The sequence below is a fragment of the Motacilla alba genome, chromosome 1 (assembly GCF_015832195.1).
Source record: "Motacilla alba alba isolate MOTALB_02 chromosome 1, Motacilla_alba_V1.0_pri, whole genome shotgun sequence".
Classification (NCBI taxonomy): domain Eukaryota; kingdom Metazoa; phylum Chordata; class Aves; order Passeriformes; family Motacillidae; genus Motacilla; species Motacilla alba.
Genome location: NC_052016.1, coordinates 902797 through 926181, shown reverse-complemented (window position 1 = coordinate 926181; position 23385 = coordinate 902797). Strand labels below are relative to the sequence as shown.

Genomic DNA, 23385 nt, shown 5'->3' with positions numbered 1-23385 from the left:
AGGAACATGAATCCCTAATTTAACACCACGCCTGCCCCTGCCCTTGCTGAACCACCAACACTGGACAAGGAATTCGTGATTCCCAAGTTCACCATGTCCTTACGGAGGGGCCAGGGATGAGGAGAAGGAAGGGGCAGATTCAGGGCTCTGCTCACAGAATGTGCTGATGTTTTAACTCCAGAATCAGTAAGAAGGTGCTGGTCCCACTCAAGATCTGCTTAAGCAGCAACTGAACAGGATATTTAAAGATAAAACAAAAAAAAAAAAAGAATTTTGCACAATATCCAAGCAGATTGCTCTACTAAGAGGGGGTTCACTCCTGTTTTGTGCCCCGAGCCCAGCCCAGCCCCACCTCCCAAAACCAGAGCCCAGACTCAGGATTTGGGATCCTGGAGTTCTCCTTGCACTCTCCAAGAACCCAGTTTGGCTTTGCCTTTGGAATAAGCAGGAACCATCTTTCCCTACAGGGACGCAGGGCTTACTGAGAGTAAAATACTCCAAAAGTCTCTGTTCTGGTGGGTTGGTCGGTTCGGGGTTTTTTTTTTTGGTTTTTTTTTTCTCTATTTTTATTGAAACTTTGTACAGAAGTTTGAAACATTTCCATACAATACTTTGAGACAGGACAAAATGCCATGGTAAAGGAATGTAAACTGCAAGAAACACAGTCTGAAAGTATCCAAATACTCTCTAATAAGAGTTTTAGTTTGAAGACTAATGCAGGAGGCAAAATAAAATGCATACAGTGTACAAAGAACAGTATACACAGGGCCAGCAATGCTAACTATGAAAATTTTGCATCAGATTTACTTCAAAGATTGATAGCAATATGATAATTCTATACACTAGACCAAAATTAATTTATCATACATCGTTTCTATGACAAAAAGCTTGTCATTAAGGACAGTAGCAACTTACAATATAATTAAGCTGTATTAATCTCATTAACACTTCTAAATCTATATTCCTACTACAGTAAAGGTTTTTTTTTTTTCATTATATTGTCTTATAAGATCTTAACAGACCTTTAAATAACACTTTACCAAAAGAGACCTGGATCCATTATAGTGATCTTATCTACATGCCCATTTGGCTTATTTCCAAAAAAACAACCAAGGGACAAGGAAAAAGGCAGGTTTCAAATGCTATATGATATCATTTGGTTTTGGTCTGAAATGTATTATAGAGAGTTAAAAAAAAACCAACAGAAAAAAGGCAGTTCATTAACTGGTATTTTATATAAAATCTGCAGAAAAATACAACAGCAACAAAACCCAAAAAATACTTCACAGATATCTAAAAAAACATTTTTCTCAGAGATACAAGGTAAAGCAGCATCACTTTGACACTGTGCTTTAAAAAAGAAGATGATGAATGAAGAGACTGCTCGAGTGAGATTAGAAAATTTTGCTTTCTTCTTGAAGAAGACTACTAACATTTTGCACAGCAACTATTTTTATAACCACCTCATTTGAAAAGCGTGAATTCCTAGACACAGAATTGTCATTTCACCGCCAGTTTTGCTCAAAGTGTCTGACTTTACACAGTGGAACTGAGAATGCCAAGTGTCACCAGATGTCACTATACCATGAGTTCAAGATTGGAACAGAAGTGAAGCAAATGCCTTGAAACCAACACCAGGAAAGAAATCAAAGAGAAAAGTGTTTTGTAAACAAAACAAAACCACTTTGCAAGAAAAAAAAAAGAAGAAAAAAACAAAACCAAAAAAACAAGAGTTCAGAGATCTCACAGTGAAATCAGAAATTCTAATTATATATGCTTTACATTCTAGGACTACTCTTTACCTTAGGCCAATTAAAGCACATTAAACCATTTAATTATATACAAACATTTTCTTTAAAAAACCAAAAAAAAAAAAATTAAAACATTGCACAGAAGTCTGCTTTTAACATCACATAACAAGGTTAGTTTTATTTTCAAAACAATTACATTTAAGGGCACAGAACATACAGAATACCAAATTAACAGATGAGTAATTTTGCTTCTCTGTACATGCTAAATCCAAAGATTTCCTTGAGAAAGCTGGAGCTTGGCAACTCCAGCTTCTTCCATGTCTCTGTTCTCTGAAAGGGAGCAATTCCCAACACCTCCTCTATCTCAGGATTTAAAAAAATAGATATATAAAAAAAATAAAGCTGTTTTAAAGTCGTAAGCATCTTTTAAGTGCTGGCAGAGCTCCCTGGGTGGCTCTGCCCCCTCCACTGTAACCTCGTGGAAATAAATCCTTTTCTCTCCTCGGTTACAGGGCTCATGACTCTCATCAGAAGTCTCATCCTGGCCCTTCTGGGATCAGGGAACACACAAGTGGAGAACTAAAAAATACACAATATAAGGAATATACTGAAGGCCATTTTTATTTCTTACAATCTCGCACGGTTTCCTTTCCCTAAAAGCTAAACAGGAAAACTTATATTAAAAAAAAATTAAACAACAAAAAAAAAAAAAAACAAACCTCTAAACTTTGGCAGAGAATAGCATCAAATCAGCCATTTTAAAAAAACTTAAATAAAAACAGTCTCCCAAAATGTACTATTAAACTCTCAAGAAGCCTTTCTTTTTTTTTTTTAATTTTTTTTTAATTTTATTTTTTTAAATAAAAGGCTTCTACCATTTCCAGGAGCAAAATTCAAATATCTTACCAGAAAAAAATAAGTTAAGGGAAATAAAAAGAAGAAAAAAAGCTGTCATTCCAAACTCAGTTTTCCAAGACTTGTCACCCTAAGCTCAAGGCAATAATAAATAAACCCATTGCTGCAAGACAGAAGCACAACCAGCCCCACCCAGGGGGAGGGGGCCAGGCAACAAAATTCCATCGTGGGAAACACTCTGTGGTTCTGCTGGACCAAAAAAATGGGTGTTTAACCCCAAATTTAGCAACTTCCCCCCTCAGCAAAGGCTTGTTTACGCTATAAAAAAATCCCTTCTCCTACATAAGGTCCTTCTCGCCAGCAGGCAGCTTGCTTGGAACCTTAGGAATATCTTTATTTAATAATAAAGGCCTTTTATTAAGTGGTTTTATGCAGCAAAGAGCATCAGCAACTTCCAGGATCTCTACGACACAGTGAGGCTGAAGAGGAGCACACGAAACACCTCGGAAACACCTGAAGAGAAAAAGCACTGGAGAAAGAATTTGCTTAAAAGCTTCACAATACCAGGTCGGAAGATGGGGCGGGGAGGCAGATTAATAACCCATGATGATCCTGCCTGCCAATTAGCAGTGTGATTAATGTGGCAGCTGGTGAGTGCTGCAAAAGGGGGAATAAACGAAGCGGGAGATGATGGAGCACCTCGGGCTCCGCAGCGCGGTCCTGAAGGACTCGACTCCCTTCCACGGCCAAGGAGAGCTCCCCGCGGATCTGACCAAGCGGGACGCTGGAATTGCGCCTGGTGGCTCTTCCTGGTGGCTCTTCCAAGTGTCCTCTTGGAGGAGCGAATGGCTCGGGGAGGGGCGGAGGGATGGAAGCAGCAGGGAGAAGCCGTCGGAGGAAGCGCGGGCAGCGCCTCCTCCAGCCGCGCCTTGGGCCGCCCGCCCGCCCGCGTAAGGCACCCTGGGGACAGCACAGGGGGTGACGGAGCCCAGCCAAAGGGTCCCTGAGCTAACCTGGCTTCCCAGGCGCTGGCAAAGCGCTGGACATCGAGGAGCAGCCTGGAAAATCCCAGTGCCAGGAGCTGCTCCAAAATCGTGCCGAGCTCCGAACGGAAACGAGTCTCCTTCCCTGGGCCGAACCAGGTGTTGGAGCCTCATCCCAGCCTTCTCAGGAGGATGTTGTTGGACTGAGAATTATCTTTAATTTCTACAACTTATTTTTTCATCCCACTACGATCAAACGTTGCCCTAAATGATTTTATCCCGTATGGAAATAATTCCCTACATCTTTACATTAAGCTGTCCTTCACAGCTCAGCCCACTAATGAAGCAACTTGAGATGACATTAATTTCACACACCAGGATTTCACCCGTAAACAGGATTTAAAATGTTTTCCCAAACCAAGCTGTGGACACACAGAACATAAAAAAAAATGTGTCTTGTCCCATTGGTAGCAAGATAAACACCACGTATGGTGATTCCTCTCTACAAATACTGCAACAACACTCCAAGTTTTCCGCTTTGGAGTAGTTCAACTAAACCAAGTGGAGAAAAGTGGGGCAGCTCAGCCTCTGGTCAAAGTTTTGGAATGAATGAGATTCAACTGATATTAGAACACCACCAAAACAAACAAAACCACCCCAAAAACAGAGGTGAATCATTTTATCTGAAAATATGTATTGGGAATTATCTGCTAAAAGCCGTGTGGATGGCACCACTGGAAAAGCAAACTTGCTCCAGCAGGCAAAGGCAGGATTAACCCAAATCTCATCTCTACAAAAAGGTTTCCCCCACAGGAATTGGTTCTTGTTTGTGTGCCAAGGAGATGGTGCTGGACCCCTGAAGTGGTTTTGGTGAACGCTCACAATGGTCCCTCAGCCCGATTTTGGCCCAGCCAGTTCGTGCTCTCCTGAATGAGCTCAGGAGCAAAGACAACTGGAGGAATTATTTCCATGGAAAGCCTGGATATGACCACTCTGTCCTGGAGAGGGAAGGAGTTTAACACTGGTGGGCTCTGCTCCCAGAACCAGGACCCAGCTTGGCTTGGGGAAGGATGAGAGCACCAACCTGCTGCACACACATCCTCCACACCTGGGAACTGCTCATCCCTGCCTGGGCATCCATCCATCCATCCATCAGGAGGAAACATCCTCGGGATCTGGAGACCTACAAATAGCTGTGGCTGCCTGGGAGGAATTCAGGTTTTTGGAAAAATCCTGAGGACAGGACAGACCTCAATTGCCGACACAGATTTGTGGCTGCACGCGCTCCCTGTCTCCTGACACCGAATCCCACAGGATCCTTCTGAGGAGGGAGGGAAGGAAGGAGGGAATTTCTTCAAACAAAGGTCACACATGGGAAGGGGCTACCCAGGGAGCTGGTGGAGTGCCCAGCCCTGGAGGTGTCCAAGGAATGTGGCACTCTGGGCTGGGTGACGAGGTGGGGATTGGGCACAGCTGGAACTCAATGAGCAGGGAGGGCATTTCCAAGCTCAGGGATTCTGGGATTTCTCAAAATACAAAAAGGAAGTTGGACAGGGTGAAAGGGGAAGTGGGAGAAGATGTGGGGCAAAAGGACTCTGGAAAACAAGGAGCACTTTCACCTCCTCTCTCCCATTTCCCCTTCCTCGCCTTCCCAGTTGTTCTCCCCCTGCAGCATCGGGGCTTCCTCCTCTTCCTCCTCCGGGATTCCTCCCAGACACAGCAGAGGAAAACCCTCCTGCAGGGTGAAAAGCAGTTTTTCAAGACATGCAAAGCCTCATGGTTCTCTTTTTCCCATATGGTAGAACCTACAAACAGATTTTTCCCTAAAAAGAAGCTAATCCTATCCATGTCCCAAAGGTTCAGAGGGTGGAGAGGCTGAATGAATCTTTTGGCCATTTACTGAAACTCAAGAAATTCCACCCAAACCTGAGGAAAAAAATTCTTTCTTTGGAGGTGGCAGAGCCCTGGAACAGCTGCCCAGGGACATCCCAAACCCACCCCAAGAATTCTGTGATTCTTCAATTTCAATATACTACTAAACCACACAAAAAATAATTCTTTTTTGTCCTCCTCCATTGACAGTTTGTCATCTCCAGGCTTATTTTTGTTTTAGTTTTTTTCTCTTTTTTTCTTTTTTTTTTTTTTAATACAGAAACTTCTCAGTAATGGAATTTACAGCAGATAAAAATCAAAAGACAAAAATTTCCTTACAAAGAATAAAAAAAAAGGCAGAAAGCTGCTAAGAGCCATCATGTTTTAAGTGCTATAAAATTAGACAAAACAGCTTCCTGTTGTTGCCTGAAGAAAAACGAGAAACTGAAAAAAGAAAAAAAAGCAGTGAGTGCAATTAAAAAGTGCTAAGTTGGCCAAGGTAATACAGTTATTTTATAAATGTGCATCACAGCTCTGCGTTTAAAAATCTTTTGACACAGCTTTAATCACTCAGATTTTACACACTGGTAACTGATTACCTGTTATCTTCACTTAATGCTGACTGAGCTGTAACAGCCTGACTTCAAACACAGCCACCTGCCTGCCTTTGGTATATTTATACACAGAAAAACAAAAGGTTAGTGCTGCAAATGGAAAAAAAAAAAAAAAAAACTAACACAAAAGGGAAAAAAAGAAAAAGCCACCACAGGACAGGTTCTGCTTTCAGCAGAGGGAGGACAACACATCTCAAATGGTCTCGAAATAGGCTAAAGCTGAGTTGATCTTACAATTATAGCGTAAACAATGCCTGGGTTGTGGTTATGTTGTTTGAAAAGAAAAGAAAGGAAAAACCAAAAATCTCCAGAGACCTGTATCAACTTCTGTATGTTTAAGCCATACCCTTAAAAGTTCACTATTCACTCACAAAGAGAAGTAGACAAACATGAAGATTCCAAGCGAACAGACACAAACCAGTCCAGTATTTAGTAATAGTTTAACTTTTGGAGTCTCTTCCAGCATTTGTAAACAAACAGTCTCCTCCTCGACCTCCCGAACCACTCTCTTGTTTACGTTTTTACTTTTAAAGCCACAGAACCAATCTATGAATTTCAAATGTCTCGCCCTGTTGTCAGTCCCCTCCTCCTCCTCCTCGTGCTTTTTCTCCCCCATCAGGGCGGCCTGTCCGTTGGAATAACAATCCACGGGCGTCTCCACCTCGGAGTGGCTCACCGAGATCACCGGGTTGCTGTCATCCCTGCACGTCACCAGGAGGTTGATGTCCTCCGGCTTCACGTTTTTAATGTTCTCCTCCGACTTCCCGTTGGGAATGATGTGGTTGGCGTTCTCGTTGCACTTGAGGATGCTCTTCTCCTGCGCCTGGTACAGCTCCCCCTTGCCGGCGCTCTCCGGCGCGCCGCGCTTCCACAGGGCCCAGAAGGTGGTGGTCCGGACCTGCTCCTTGGTGGGCGGCGGCGTGAGCAGGCTCACCACGACCGTCACGGCCCCGGTGATCCAGAACAGGGCCGTGGCCACGTACATGTAATGGATGTTCTTGATGAAGCCGGGCCTGGTGTCCGGCTGGTCGCACTCGGGAGCGCGGTAGAAGAAGGCCAGGATCAGCCGGATGGCGCCCAGGACAAACCCGGCCATGCCGCCGTAGAAAGCCCCCTGCTCGTTGCAACGCTTCCAGAAGATGGCCATGAGGAACAGGGCGGCCACCGGCGGGGTCAGGTAATCCGCCACCTCCTGGATGTACAGGTACATCTGCCCGCCCTGCATCTCCACGATGATGGGCACCCAGGCGATGCTGATCACCACCATGAAGGCCACGAAGACCCTGCCCACGATCATGAGCTCCCGGGAGGTCGCGCTCTTACGGATGAGCTTGTAGACGTCGAGCGTGAAGATGGTGCTGGCGCTGTTGAAGATGGAGTCCAGGTCGCTCATCAGGGCGGCGATCATCACGGCCATCATGAGCCCGCGCAGCCCCACGGGCACCAGGTTCATCACCAGGCGCGGGTAGGCGATGTTGGAGCAGCCGGCCCTGCTCCCGCACACCTGGAAGCAGTGCTCGGGGTTGATGCAGGCGATGTCATCCACAAACAGGATGCGGGAGATCATCCCCGGCACCACGATGATGAACATGGGCAGCAGCTTCAAGAAGCCGGCCATGAGGGTGGAGCCTTTGGCATGAGCGATGTTTTTGGCGGCCAGAACTCTCTGCACTATGACTTGGTCGGCGCACCAGTACCACACTGAGGCCGGGGTCTGTCCCAGCAGAAATCCAGGCCAGGGAATGTCTTCGTCCGTCGGCTCGCGCAGCATTTTGAGAGAGTCGGGCTTTGGACTGACGTTGCAGGAGTTGGTGTTGGAGATGTTGTAGGTTAGGAGGATGGAGGTGATGTTCGGTGACGCCAACATGTACCTCCTTTTCACTTCTTCAAACCCACCGACCTCCATGAGGCTTATGATCATGAGTGTGAGGGCCCCGATGATCATAAGCAGCGCCTGGAGGGTGTCCGTGTAGATGACGGCCACCAGCCCTCCGGTCACAGTCAGCAGCGCCGTCATTCCGATCAGCAGGATCACCGACAGGTAGAGGTTCCACCCTAGGGACTCTTGGATAAAAAGCGCCCCTGAATACAAGTCAACCGAGAGTTTGGTGAAGATATAAAGAAGTAGAGACAACGCTGCAAAATAGATTTGAATCCTATGCCCTCCGAACCGCTTGGACAAGTATTCGGGCATGGTGTACACTCCCGACCGGATGTAGACTGGCACGAAGACCCATCCCAAAAGCTGCAAAAGCATTAAGGCGTTGAACTCCCACGCGCCTACGGCGAATCCGCTCGCCGCTCCAGATCCTGCGAGCCCAATGAAATGTTCACTTCCAATATTGCTCACAAACAACGAGGCCCCGATAGCTACCCAGGTCATAGAACGCCCTGCCAAAAAGTAGCCACTCACGGTGCTCCGATTGTTTTTCCACATGGCAAAGAAACCTATGCACATTACAAGCACGAAGTACAGGGCCACAATGGCAATGTCTGCTGGCTCCAAAGAAGCCCTCATTTTGTAACCAAAAAGCCTTCGCTGACGTCCACTTCTCGCCCCCCAGCCAACGTCTCTTAAGCACCACGTGAACCAGTTTTAACCAAAATCAACACAGCGGGTCAAATTCTTTGTCCCTTGGTTTGCTGTCCTGATGCTGGTGGCAGTGGTACATTTACTTTTCTCCGCTTCTCAAATTTGGGAACTTAGCACGCACTTTTAATCCACATTCCACAAGAGCATCAGCCTTAACTCAGTTGATGTAGGAGAAATTCTTAGTTGCAGCTAAGTTTAGTGAGGCCTACTGTACCAACCCTGCAAGGCAGCAAAGACAAAAGACAAAGATTGAATTAGAGAGGAATTTCATGAAGTAATGAGAAAAAATTTGAAGTGTAGTAAAACAAATCACTGAACACCACAGATTTTTCCCCCTTTATAGTTCCTGCAATCCATAACAGACATCATTCAATAGTTGTAGGGCTAAGTGGTAAAAGCCTTTCACAAGTCAACTTCAACGGTTACAGGTACCTTCAGAGACGCAGCGATTCGGGAGGATTGAGTGACCCAAATTCCCCAGAACACAGCAAGCAACAGAAATACATTTTCTTTTTCTTTACTCTGGTGTCTCACAAGTCTCCTTCTCAAGCCACTAACCAGATCTTCCTCTTCCAAGCAATCTTAGGAAAATAAAATTAAAATAACCCAACAAGTAAGAATGGCTATGGAGCCCAAACCTGGCTCAGCATTTCCTGCACTGCACCCCCCAAATCCTGGGAGATCCTGGCACCACAGGACAGCACCTGAGACAACAGCTGGCTGCTAGAAAAATCAAAGTGAGGTCACAGCGCTGTCAAAAATCAACATCCGTTTCAAATCAGATGGAGAATCAAGGTTAGTCTGCAGATTTTGAGGCGAGTTTGCTCCTGTCTGGGGTACAGATAATCACTAGGAAAGCTCTCCATACACATCCACGTGATCCAAGGGGAGAAAACATCCCATTCCAGCAAGTGGCAGAAGCAAAACTCCACCTGACATCGCACTTTAGGGCCAGTCCCTTTGGACACGCACACCTGGGCTTTTCTGGGAGCACCAGAGGCACAGGAGGGAACACTGGGTGGGTTCCGGCAGCAGTCACATCTGGAAGGAAGCCAGGAAATGCCCTTCCAGCATCCATTCCCATCCCAGCACGGAGAGGTGGAAGGTATGGAGGCAAAGCTTTCCCTGTTGTGTTCTTCCTGAATTCCCAATCCCACCTGACAGCTCCCAAACACGTCAGGAAACAAAAGCCATGTTGGCAAGCAGGACTGAAGTGCTGGAAGTGGAGGGAAGGGGACAATGAAGACTTGGTGGCAGAGGAAGGGGCACTGAGGAGCTGCATGGCGGCTCCCTCATGGATTTGGGATGTGCTCCCATCTCCTTGGGAGGTATGGGAGGTACCACAGGATCATGGAATGGTTTGGGATGGGAGGATCTCAAAGCCCACCCAGTGCCAGCCCTGCCATGGCAGGGACACCTTCCCCTGTGCCAGGCTGCTCCCAGCCCCAGTGTCCAGCCTGGCCTGGGGCACTGCCAGGGATCCAGGGCCTGCCCACCCTCTACCAACCCAAAGGCTTCTCATGGGTTTGGAGAAAGCTGGACACGGGATTCTTCCATCTCCTGCACCCAATGGCCATGGGAAGGGAACTCCAAAGCAAAGAACAGGTTTAGTCTAAAGATCAGAACACACACCTTTAGCAGCAGTAATGAGATTATTACAGAAGGTGAGGAACGGGGTCTGACTCCACTCCTCTTTCCCACCCACTGGTAAAAGCACAAGAAAACCAACACTGGGTCTTTTTCTCTGGCCATAAAATCTCACAAGTCCTACGAGCATCAGCTCCAGGCATCCCCTTCCAGTTCATTCTCTGGCACGAGGCTGAAGCTCCCATTTCTCCATTAATTAATCATTAATACAAACAGCCTGATAGCATATTCTAATATTTGGTTGGTTTCTTGTTTAGCATCCCTGCCATATATCGGCTTTGTTTAAAGGGTCAATAAAACCATTTCAGATTCCAAGAGAGTTAAGGTTGAAAATGCACACGTTGTGTTAAAGGCAGCAATGGTGCTGAGGTAAAAATGTGCAACTCCTCATAGATTTTAAAAACAGCTCCCAGCAAGCCACAACTTCAACCTTAAGGACAAATCCACCACTGTGTCATTTGTATGGTCCAGCTGTTTTTCAGGAGAAAAATAAAAAAAAAAAAAAAAGAATAAAAATAATAAGGGTTCCCCCCCAGCACCACAAACCCACTTGAGAATAGAGATATTCCTTCTGCTGGAATTACAGCCAATAATGAGAGACTAAGGAGAATGACACAAAACGGACTGATTACAGCACTGGGCTAAATTTATCATTCTTCAGAAGCCTCAAACCACAGATGTATTTTCAATTCTTCCACAGAAGAATTCACATTTCTCCCCACCCGCAAATACAGGAGTAGTTAAATGGTCTAATAGCTTAATCCAACCCAAAATTATAAACACTTCACATCAGATGACGCAATCAGAGCCAAGTTTAATGGACTATTCTTAGTTTTAAGCACTTTGGAGCAACACTTTAATGGTGTTGTGTCTTTTGCTATATTCAGCTAATTTTTCAGCTACGTTATGTTTATACCAAAACTATAAATATTTGAAGAGAAAGGGAAGAAGAGATTTTACTGAGATATGACCAAAAAGAAAATCTGCTATACAGAAAGCCAGACGAACAGCCAGATAAGGAAACTGTAATAATTAATATTTTTAATGTTCTGTTGTCCTTCTCATTACTAAAAAAAATATTTGATTTTAACTCGAGTTTGCCCCCCACCATCTTCCCTGTAGGTTCATCAGTGACCTGTCAGAAATACCCTATAGAGCAATATGGAAAAATCACAAAAATATCTATCAAAATGAATTCAATTTGATACCAGCAGTATCCAGAGTGTTTTTATAAACAGGATACTAACAGGGAAGCTGTGGCTGCCCCTGGATCCCTGGGAATGCCCAAGGCCAGGCTGGATGGGATAATGGAAGGTGCTCCTGCCCTGGGTATGGGACTGGATGGGCTCTGAGGTCCCTGGGAATCCAAACCTTGTGTAATTCCAGGATCCAGACTCTCTGACAAGTGTGTCACTATTAGATGCAGCTGCCCTCAAATAAATTGTGACATTCCTCAATTAAGTCACTTCAGCTCCAGGGGGCTCATTCCAACCAAAATAAACAACAAGTTCCTGGAGTGTCTTCCATAGGAAGATACAGCCAGACCATGCACCTGAAATAATCCAATTTCAGAGAGCTGAACCCTGCCCTTTTTCACCAACACCTGAGGGGTTTTTGGCAGGGCTCGGTTTGCCCGAGCTGGAAGGTGGAAAGTTTTCAGCAGCCACCACAAATTTGCTGCACTGTCACTAAATTACAGCACTGAAGCAGCTTCTTGTACCAGTTTCTTAGACCTAATTCCAAAATAACCCTGGAACTTTTCTTCATTAGGAAAATGAGACTCGTCCCTCTGAACTTTCAGCAAGTTCTGACCTCAAGTCTTACAAAGGACTTTTGAGATGCCCCATGTGAGTTTAGTCCTGAGTTATTAGAACAGTGAACATTGTGGCACTGACAGAGGGAGGAAAAAAAAAAAAAGGCAGAAAGACAGCGCTGCTGCCAAGGACTGGGAATTTTCTTCCCTGAGGCTGTTTTCTGGCTGGATCATATCAAAGACACAAAACAATGTGCTTCCCTCTTGTCTGGAAATAGAGGCTGCAGCTCTGGTGAAACAATGCATATGTCTCTCCAACACCCAGCCTGTTCCTTAAGGGAAAAAAAAAATCCCAAGCAAGTCCCTGAAGAGAGATTTCATAATGTGAAGCAGACCCAGGGTGGGATTTTGAGGAGAAATTTGTACGATTGCTCTAAAGGAAAACTTTCTCCACAGTGCTTTTCTAATAAAATGGGTGTTTAAAACATGCCAGAGTCCAACTGCTCCAGCTCTGAAGGCACCATTTGTTCTCAGCTCTGTCGGCTTTTTGGCAGATGGGAAGTGTCTGAGCTGACTTTCCTTTTCTCCTCACCAATCCTGATGTTTTAAGGGTTAATTTGGGGATGTAGAAGCCCACCTATCCCACACGAGTGTCCACTGTTAGCAAATTGCAAATTAAGCGCTTTGCTCACGGATTTCCAAGCAGTTTTCACATTATTTCTTGGGAACAACATTTTCCCTCTCCACCTTCAAGCAGGAGTATTTGAAATCAGATCTGCAGCACTTCACCTACTGAACAGCTCTGCTGTGTGGAAGAAATCTGTCCAGATTGCCAGGATCATGGAAAATATTAACTCTGCCACAGAAAAATTAATAAATACCAGAAGTCACGTGCCTTGAGTGTGGTCTGTACTGTGTGCCACCCCCGAGTGTGTTTTCCAGACCCCTCACACTCCTACCTGTCCACTGCTCCACAGTAAACACAAGCTAAAAAATCTCTTAGGGGAAAAAAAAGAAGAGGAAAAGCTTTGTTCCATTTACTGCAGCACTCCAGAACACAAAAAAGGAGCACTGAAGCTCTTCATGGAGTAAGTGATACATAAATTATGTAGCACATGCCCTTGAGGAAGCAGGGGCTATCCTTGGCAGCTGCTCAACAGAGCCCTCAGCATCCAGGGCAGCAGTTCCAGGCTTTCGCCTGAAAACCAGGAGCTGGGGCAGAGGAACGTGCCAGGAACCCCCCTGGGACAGACAGGGAAGGCAGAAGTTGACCTGGAGCACCCAATAAATAACTGGAGCTGCTGGGGATGCCAGGCCAGCCCTGAACTCCAGAGGCTGCAGCAGGGAAGGGCCACATTTCCAGGTTGAACCTGTTGGTCACACTCTGCATCATCACCACATCGAGATCCTGCTGCTCTGGAGAACTCAGGAGCCAACTCTATAAACCACCACTACAAAAAAAAACCCAGTCTGAGGTGCAAGGAACGAGTCACTCACTCAAAGGAGTTGTTATGAACACGTAAGGAACTTTTGTTTTGGTCAGGAATCACTCCAGCTCTGGTCTTCATTTTACTGCAGCAGCACAAAAAAGCAGCTTGTTCCAGCATAAATTCTTCTGGATTCTTTTCTACACAACTGCTGAGGGAGACATGAGAGAAATAAGTAACCCCAGAGCAAGAGACACAGAGAAGTCACTGCCAGTCAGAAATGGGATGTGCAGTGGACAATTACAGGGCAGGAGCTGGAGTGATGTGAGGCCAACTGGAGCTCAAGGGCACTGGTTAGAGCAGGACATCATTTAGTTGTCATTTTGGGGTTTTTTTTAACCATTTTCCCCCCTCATCCCAAGCAAACACACCTATTCCAGTGTCCCACCAAGTCACAAATGGAGGGAGGAGGCACAGGAAGGACACTCCAGCAGCCAGTGGACACAAGAGAAGCTCCAGCCTTGCCAAGCAAGAAAAGATGGATTTTTTTCAGAATCTGCATCACCCTCCCCGAGCCACTTCATGCCACTGCCTGTGACATTCACACTTGGCTGGTTCCCTTTGCCAAGAGCCAGTCCCCAGCACTCCAGCAGGAATAAGGAACTGATTTGCTTCCACTGTTCTTCCCAAAACTCCAAACACCTACAGGGCAAGGGGGGTAAGCTGGGGACAGAGGGAAGGAGACAGAAAGTCCCTTTTTATCTGTTAAAATTCAGAGATACCAGAAAGAAATTCTGTCTTCTCCAGGCCTACCTAGACAGGATAACCATCACACCCAGGAGATGAATCCATCAATTATCAATTGGAAGAAAATAATGAGTTAATACCTTCCTCTTGCCCTTGTCAGCCCAAAGAATTGGCTTAGGTTTCCATGGGTGACAAATGTTTTCTGAAGGAATTTCTTCATGGAAAGGAACTGGAAGGGGCTGCCCAGGGAGGTTTGGAGCCCCCAAGGAAAGCCTGGAGGTGGCACTGAGTGCTCTGGGCTGGGGACAAGGCGGCCATGGGGCACAGCTGGCACTCCATGGGCTGGCAGGGCTTTTCCAAGCTCTGGAATTCTGTGAAGGGAGCAGAAGCTTCCAAGGAGTTTGGCCTTGCAGAACCTTCCCTGCCTCGGCTGCAGCCCCAGCAGGACCCTCCTGAGCTCAGTTTGTCACCACAAAGCCCAGCCCAGCAAGGAAACCGCAGAGAGGTGACATCCCCTCCTCCATGTGACACAGTTCTTTTCCACAGGAACTGAAAGCAAAAGGGGCAGAGACACTCCAGAAGCCACGGGGTCAACAGCAAAACCAAGGGCACCAGAGGGCAAAATGCCAGACATTGCCAAGGAAGTGGCAAGGGGCTGGCAAAAACTGGAAGGTTCTGGCATCTCCCTGCCAGGTCACACTGCACTGGAAGGGGCAGCAAGACACCGAGTCCCAGGGCTGAAATCCCTTCCTTTGGAACCCAAAATGCAGCAGCACAAACATTTCACTGCCGTGGCAAGGATGGAGGAGAAGAGGACTGGTCACCAGAGCAGCAGCAAGAGAAGGGGTCAAACAAGCCTCAGCAGCCAAAATTCTGATTTTTGGAGTGGATTTAGGACACTTCAGTTCCCTGCACAAGGTTATCACCTTTTTAGAAGCAAATATCAGAAATGCTGCAAAATCTCTGCCACTGCTGAGGGTGCCCTTTCCTTCAGCTGGAGGTTCAGTGCTGTGAGGCAGCTGGTGGTGATCAGCACTCAGCAGGAACTGGATAATCCCAGCCTAAAAAATGTGCTGGTTCATCCCATTTGAGGAGGCTTTTGGCTGTGAGAGTGCAGAAATTTTACTTGGGAAATGAGAAAGGAGAAGTGTCAGTCCCCATGAAACTGGGCAAGATACCAGGAGGAAATTCTTCTTCAAATTTCTAGGAAGAAAAAAAAAAAAAAAAAAAAAAGAAAAAAGAAAAACCCAGCCAGACTCATTAAACTTCTTTAGGACTTCCCCAAATTCCCATCACATTTCTGGCTGCCCACAATCTCTGGAAGAATATAAAGCACCCCCAGGATTATTGATAAGCGAGGCAGAAGTTCAGGATCACACATAATCCAAGAATTTGAGGCTCTCCAAGCTTCCCAGTCAGCTGGGTGCTGTTTCAGGACTTGTGATCCTTCTTGGAGATTTGAAGACACCAAAACCAGAGTTCAATAAAATTCTGTTGGTTCTAAAACAATTAATGCTAATTATAATTACAAAGCTTGATGCAGAATATCTCCATTAAAAGCTACTGAACATTGATTTCTTTTTCTAAAACACCAACTCCACTGAGCACATTCCCTCCTCTGCACGGACCTGGCTTTTTATTATTCCTTAGATATTTGCAGGACTGAACACAAGGACTGGCTTGCAAGTGGACAAGCCAGGATTAAGAACCAGCAGAACATCAGTTCTGCAGTTCCTCCATGCTCTTTCTTGGGTTCGTGACGTTCCCTTTACAACATCCACTTCCTTCCTGCCCTTCTCCTCACCAGGGGTGGAGAATTTTCTCTAGAACCTCATTTTTAGCACCAGTATTTGCACCAGTGCTCCACAGGACAGGTCTTCACATCTTGCCTTACTTTCCACATAATTAATTTCCATTTTTCCTGTTCCACTTCTCCATAATTAGTCATGTTTTCCATCTCTTTCTGTGTTTTTATTTTTCCCTGCTTTCACCTTTCTATCAGCTTCTCAAGGCACACTGGGGATATTCCTGGTGCTCCATAGGGCAGGAATTTTTCCAGGGAATAACCTGGAGCCCAGAGGTTCCTGCTGCCCTCGGGTAAGGGACACAGAGGGTGGGACACAAAGCTCTACCAAGCAACTGCTTCCACATCAACAGCTCTTCCTTCATCCCAGATCTGCAGCCAGGGAGGCAGGGGTGGCTGTGGCTCCAGGAGTTATCAGCCTGCCATGGATGGAGCCAGACAAATCATAAAATCCTGGAATGGTTTGGGTTGGAAAGAATTTAAAGCCCATCCAGTGCCACCTCTGCCATGGGCAGGGACACCTTCAACTGTGCCAGGCTGCTCCAACCTGGACTTGGACAATTCCAGGGATCCAGGGGCAGCCACAGCTTGTCTGGGCAAAGAAAAAAAAAAAAAAGGGGGAAGATAAATTACTTGACAACAACTTAACAAACGCCAAAGCAATTTTTGTGTGGCAATGATGGTTCTGGGACAAGGGAACTGGAGAAATCAGCTCCTGAAAGAACACAGGGAGAAAAGCAGAGCTCCCATCATTCCAAAGTATGGAACTGATGAAGATTAGGAGACAGAAAACACAAACACACGTGAGCTGAAGGAGCAGCTTCTCCTCAGTGTTACACTGGACAACTTTTACAGGAGTCAGTCACGTTTCAGGGCTTTCCAACAATCAGAGATTAATGCTGTTCAGCATCCCAAGAGGTTAGGGACAGGAGCTGCTCCACACTGAAGTTACCAACACCTCCCTGTCCACAGCCAGAGCACACCAGGAACAAAACCCAACCAGGAGCAAAGAGCTCATTGCTGAGGAGGAACCAGGGGCAGCCCAGTGAAGTCTGAGCTCAAGGGTTTAACCCCCACTGCTGTCCCCTGAAGAGGGACTGGCCAAACCCCACTGAAAACCCACCAGGGGCCTGCAAGAAACTGAAATTAGGCTTAAACTATTCTGCAGTAGAGAATAATCCTCTGTGTCCCCTCAGAGCCAGGCACATATGCCACACTTGGCAAAAGTTCCAGCTCTTCCAAGACTGAAAATGTCAAATATCAGGCAAGAGGGTATCGTTCCCAAATGCTGTCTGCACCACCCTCTCCAAAATCCAGTTCTTCTTATGGAATGCTCAAGGCAGAAAACAAAAAGGTGACTCCTCCAGCAGAGCCAGTGCTGGATCTTGCTGTTTTCTGATCCTGTCTTTAGTTCCAAGGCTCTGGTCTCCTTCCCAGCACCACCCCCAGCTCCAGGATCCCTCCCTGCCAGGCTCAAGAGCCCTTCCAGCCTACTGAAAATGCCAGTGGGAACAGAGGGAAAAAAAACTTTTGTGTAATTTTAACCTGCTCAGCTGGGAAGAGGGGTGGGGAAGGTGCACAATTCCACTGGAAGAGCAGGTGGTTCACTGGAAAGGAAAGGAGATGATATAAAATAAACCCAGTATCTTCCTGCTTGGTTCTCTCCCCCTCCTTCCTGGCAACTGAGACATCAAAAGCCCAGTTGCTGCAGCTGCCTACACAGCAATTAAGTGGAATAGTCAAGATGTCAAGCAACACTACTGCCCATTTACTTTGGCTTTCCCAAAATAGCCAACAATCCCCACACGGCAGGTAGGGAATTTTGGAAACACAGCAACCCACTCCAAAAGCAACAAACAGCTGCTGAAGACAAGTTGTGTTGTGAGAACATGGCTGGAGAAATGAGAGCACACATTCACTGCAAGCTTATTATTATTATTATTATTTGGAAGTGTCCAAGGCCAGGTTGGACAGGGCTTGCAGCAACCTGGGAGAGTGGAAGGTGTCCCTGCCATGTGGAACAAGGTGATTTTTAAGACCCCTTCCAACCCAAACCACTCTGGGATTCCAGAAGAGGGTGGATGGGTCTCCTAGTCCAGGTATTTGCTGGAAAAAAAAGTGGTTAGGTTTTAGATTATGACTCTGTGTGTTTGAACTTTATCACAAGTGAAGAGGAGCACACTACTAATAAAATATTGATGAATTTCCTCATTTGTAGTGAAATACTCCGAGTTATTTACAAAGTGCCCATCAGTTCCAGATACAAAGGGGTGCTGGTAGGGACGGGTGTGTCCCTGTGCTCTGCTCTGGGTGACAAGGTGAGGATCAGACAAAGGCTGGACTCCATCCTGGAGGTCTTCTCCAAGCTCAGGGACTGTGGGATTCCCACTTTGTGTCCCAGTCCTCTCAGAAGTCTAGCATTGCCACCCCACAGTCACTCCGACAAACAGCCTCAGAGCAGGAAACCATTTCCAGCTCTGCCTTCCTTCCTTCCCTTTCCCTCACTTCCTTCCCAGGGAGTTTCAGAGCTCCCTGCAGAGCCCTGCTCTTCCAGGCAGTGAGAATTCCTGCAGATTCACTCCTGGGGATTCACTGCCCTTCCCTGCTGAAGGTGCTGCTCCACCACAATGCCCCCACTCAGAGCTAAAGATGGGAGAAAATCAGGAATTCTTAGAAACTCAGCTTTTGCTATGAACAGGGAATTCAGGCCACGGAGAGCTGTGTCTCCATTTTGCACCTTTCCCTCCAGCACTGGGGCTGCTGTGGGCAGGTAAAGTTTGGTTTGCAAACACCTGGACACTGCTGATAACAAACCTGCCACCAAGCTCCCCCCAGCATTTGCTCCTTCCATGCTGCAGTGTGGAAAGCAACACCATGGGCAAAATGACTCACTGCACCTCCATGTGCTCACACCGTGCTCTGCCCAAAGCATCTCCTCCATAAACTCACACACAGCAACACAAACCTCTCACCCCCCAAATACACCACAGAGCAGTGGGGGGTTATTAATTTTGGGGCTGCTTTTATTATTGTTTTCCCGAGAGTCACTAAGTGGAGGCTCTGCTGATAAAAACTCTCTATAGATACAGAGGATATAAAATATCCTGTGTTTTAGTGTATAAAAATACAGTGGTTTTAGTCCAAGTCCAGTACCTCCCACAAATCAGGACAGAGAAGAGCTGCTCAGCCTTGACTTCGGAATAAAATCCTGACTTTTTGGGGAAAGTAAACGCAGACAACCAGAGACAAAGGCTGGTGAGTGGCACCAGTGCAAAGTGAAAGTTTTCCCATACCCAAAGCTCTTGGGTGTTGCATTTTTAAGGCACAAAAGGAGAGGTGAAGAGGCTCTGGAGCCTGCCAAGCCCGAGGAGAGCATCAGGCGGGATGGATGGGGTGTGCTGCTCTGGGACCCTCCCAACAGACCCCAAACAGAAGCCACATGCAGGGAAAGAACAGGAGAGGATCCCTGACTTGGACACGAGCAGGGCCGGGCAGCAGCAGGGCTTAAAGTAACAAAAATCAACTGGAGGGACTGATTCTGCCTGCATCCCGGAGAATGCCAAGGGAACTATTAAAAGCAAGTTGTGGGTGGGGAAAACCCCACAGAAGCACCAAGTTTGCCTCTGAAGAGAGGCAGCAAAGTCTCCAGGCTGAGGTTTGCACCAAGCTGCCAGAGAGCTCTGAGAAATTTCAGGACGAGCTCCAAAGCACAGGAAAGCCAAGTGACAAGGGTTTGGGGGTTTTTTTGGAGGACAGGGGAGCTGCCACAGGTGAGGAAGGACATCACAGACACCAAAAGAGTCAGCACTTGCTCAGACAGCACCAGGACACGCAGCCACCACAGAGGGACTGACAGGGCAGGACAGGGAACACCTGCCCAGGTGCTGCCACCAGTGTGGAAAAGCAATGTCGTTTATTCTTCTCTGGGAAGGAGTTATGGAATCATTCCACTATTTCAGACTGGCTTATTATGCCCATATTTTGCCTCATTTAATTCAGTATTGCAGCCAGGATTATGCACAGCTCACAGGGGTCATTAGAGCAACCCCCCCCCAGCCAAGATCCAGCAGCACCACGGAGCATAAAACCACTCGAGAAAATATTTCCAACCATTCTCATGGCACAAGAAAGGCGGGAGCAGCAAAATATTGGGAAAGAAAAAAGCACCCAGATGTGGTGTGCTGAAAACAGCACGAAAATAGCAGCACCTACAGACAGACTCTGAATTTTAGACTTACAACAAGGGTGGGTTAAAAACACCAGCACAAGCTGAAATGTTTGGACATAATCACAGAGCTAAAAAACCCCTTTAAAGGTACATCCATGTGGAAAGAACATGCTGGAGAGTCCAACTTCAAAGAGGCAAAGGTTGCAGATGTTAAATCCTGAGTGCACTGATGTTTCATTAGAAGCATCTTATGGCTAAAAGCTTATCCCTGCTTCTCCGTGGTCAGATCCTAGAAACCAGAGAGCCTTTCCAGCAGAGAGCACTCCGTGGCATCCTTTCAGAGAAGTCACTTTATTCCTGCCTCAGTATTACGGCAATTTGCTACGCTTGCTGTCCTGCCCTGCATTCCGAGTGCCCGCCCGGCTTAAAGCGTCTCCCACATCAACAGCACGGCTTCGAAAAGCACCTCTGCCTCATCCACCCATGGGGAGAGGCGTGGAAAGGAACAAAAAAAAAAAAAATCGGACAAAAATGATATGTTGACAAGCAAGTGGAAAAGCAGCGTATTTTTGCCCGGGTGAGCTGGTGCAGCAATGTCACCCGGCTTTCTCCCTGCTGCTGCGTTTCTCCACTAGAGGACCCAGGTGAGATGTCTCTACTACAGCTTCTGCAGCTAAACCACGGGGAAAAATATATTAAAAAAAAAAAAAAAAAGCCAGCCCCGACATGTGGATGGTCCATGTAAAATGAATGGAAATGTACTAGTGCATGCGGCACACCAGACGTGCTCCCGTAATTCCCAAAAAACCACGGCCACGCTGCTGAGCTGCCGCTGCTCGGGGGGAAAAGGGGCTGGTGGGAATGAAGGGTAAATCCCAGAGTATCCACGCCGGGCTGGATCGGAGGGCTCCAGCCCAGCGCAAGTGCTGCTACATTCCAACACCAGCACCGCATATGAAGCTGGAAAGTAGCAGATAAACAAAGGCTATAGAAGGTACTAGAGAAGGGCCGGTATCAGCTGTTATTTACCAAATAAACCTCCCATCCACACGGAGATGGCCTTATTTTATTATTATTTTTACGCACACACATCCCCCATTCCCACCCTCCCCCCCCTTCCCCCACGTATTGACTCAGCTCCTGCCGAATGGGAAGAGCATCATTTAACCGAGCTCCGTTATCACCGCGCTGCCAAAAAACAGCGGCAACGGCTGCTGCCACCCCCAGCGCCCCTTCCCGGGGGCGATAGGGCCCGGCCTATCGGCCCCGCTCAACCGCTGCGGGCAAAACCCCATCCTTGGCACTTCCCTGGCACACGGGGGGAAAGGCGGCACCTTCCCTGGCTGGAGCGAATCCCCGCTGCTGCCCCTTTTCCCTCGCCCCGAGGCTTCCCGGAGCCCAGGGGAGCCGAGGAGGTGCCCGGTGGTGCCAGCGCAGGTGCGGGGAGGGGGATGGAAAGCGCTGGTGCTGCAGAGGGAGAGGGGGATGCGCTGGCAGGGGCACGGGAAGGGCCGGCTTCACCTGCTCCAGGCACGGAGGGAGGGGATGGGCAGGGAAAACCGCATCTCCGCCGCTCGGAGAGCGTGGGATCTGCTTACCTGCGGAGCGGAGGGGAGGGGGAGAGGGGACTGCGGCTCGGGGGCAGCGACTCAGCCAAGTCTCCGAGGGCGCGGGCAGGGAAGGGGCGACGGGCGAGGGGGCCGGAGCGCGGAGGAAGCCCCGCGGAGCCCGGGACACGCTGCGACACTGCGGGCGACAGGGCCGGCCGGGCCACGCGGTGCGGCGAGGACAGCGGGCACCGGGGGGACACCGCGGGGCAAGGATGGGGGGGGGAGTCTGCCAGTCCCACCTGCCTCCCTCCCTCCCCTCCTCCCGTCTCCTCTCCCTCACTCACCCTCTGCATGGCTTTCAGGATCAAAGCCAGTTCATAGCGGGGCATCTTAGAGCTGGCAGTGGCAGGAGGAGCGGGGCACGGGGTGGGGAGGAGGGGGCTGCGGCGAGGCCGGAGAGGAGGAGCAGGGGGGACAGGAGGAGGAGGTGGTGGAGGAAGGCGCGTCCCGGCGCTGTGGCGGCTCCTTCCCGCGCGGCTCCCGCGGCTCAGACGCCCGTACGGGCAGGGGCGGCGCGGCTTAAAGGGCGCAGGAGCTGCGCACGCTCGACCGGGCCGGCCCTGCCCGCGCCAAGCGCCGCCCCCGCCGGGCCGGGGCTGCCCCGCACCGCGGCCTGAGGGCCGGGACCCCCGCGCGGGCACGGCCGGGCCCTCCCCGCGCTGCCCCCGCGGCCGGCGCCGCCCCCGGCCCCGCCGAGCCGCCCGAGCCGCCGCCGCCGCCGCTGCTGCAGGGAGTGGAAATTTCCACTGCGCCGCCCCCCCCCCTCCGCTCCCCCCGCCGGGCCGCGCTCACTCCCGGCCGGGGCCGCGCACGGAGCGCCGCAGGGGGGCCGGGGCTCGCGGCCGCGCCGCGTGTGGGCCGCGCGTGGCGGGAGCGGCTCGGGCCGCGCCGCGCCTGTGGGACACCCCGGGCGGGACAGCGGGACACCCTGCTCGTGTGGGACACCCTGCTCGTGCGGGACACCCTGCTCGTGTGGGACACCCCGGGCGTGACACCGGGACAGCCTGCTCGAGCGGGACACCCTGCTCGAGCGGGACACCGGGACACCCTGCTCGAGCGGGACACACTGCTCGAGGGGGACACCAGGACACCCTGCTCGAGTGGGACACCCCGGGCGTGACAGCGGGACACCCTGCTCGAGCGGGACACACTGCTCGAGTGGGACACCCTGCTCGAGTGGGACACCCCGGGCGTGACACCGGGACACCCTGCTCGAGTGGGACACCGGGACACCCTGCTCGAGCGGGACACACTGCTCGAGGGGGACACCAGGACACCCTGCTCGAGTGGGACACCAGGACACCCTGCTCGAGTGGGACACCCCGGGCGTGACAGCGGGACACCCTGCTCGAGCGGGACACACTGCTCGTGTGGGACACCGGGACACCCTGCTCGAGTGGGACACCCCAGCATGATACCGGGACACCCTGCTCGAGTGGGACACCCCGGGCATGACAGCGGGACACCCTGCTCGAGTGGGACACCCTGCTTGAGTGGGACACCCCGGGCGTGACACCGGGACACCCTGCTTGTGTGGGACACCCCGGGCATGACACCGGGA

At 49.0% G+C, this 23385-nt stretch overlaps 2 protein-coding genes across 2 annotated transcripts in view; both read right to left on the bottom strand.

Moving 5' to 3' along the window:
- Positions 1-22503, bottom strand: part of MRPS6 (mitochondrial ribosomal protein S6) — a 42738-nt gene extending 20235 nt beyond the window's left edge. Inside the window, exon 1 of the mRNA XM_038136783.1 lies at positions 22109-22503. Within this exon, the coding sequence (XP_037992711.1) occupies positions 22109-22153 (45 nt within the window). The 5' untranslated portion in view covers positions 22154-22503. The remainder of the gene's footprint in view (positions 1-22108) is intronic.
- Positions 511-22246, bottom strand: SLC5A3 (solute carrier family 5 member 3). Its single transcript, XM_038136771.1, has 2 exons — positions 22109-22246; positions 511-8887 (listed from the first exon to the last, which is right to left on the bottom strand). The coding sequence occupies exon 2, from the start codon at positions 8591-8593 to the stop codon at positions 6443-6445; it is 2151 nt and encodes a 716-aa protein (XP_037992699.1). The 5' UTR covers positions 8594-8887; positions 22109-22246; the 3' UTR covers positions 511-6442.
- Positions 22504-23385: the final 882 nt, after the last annotated feature.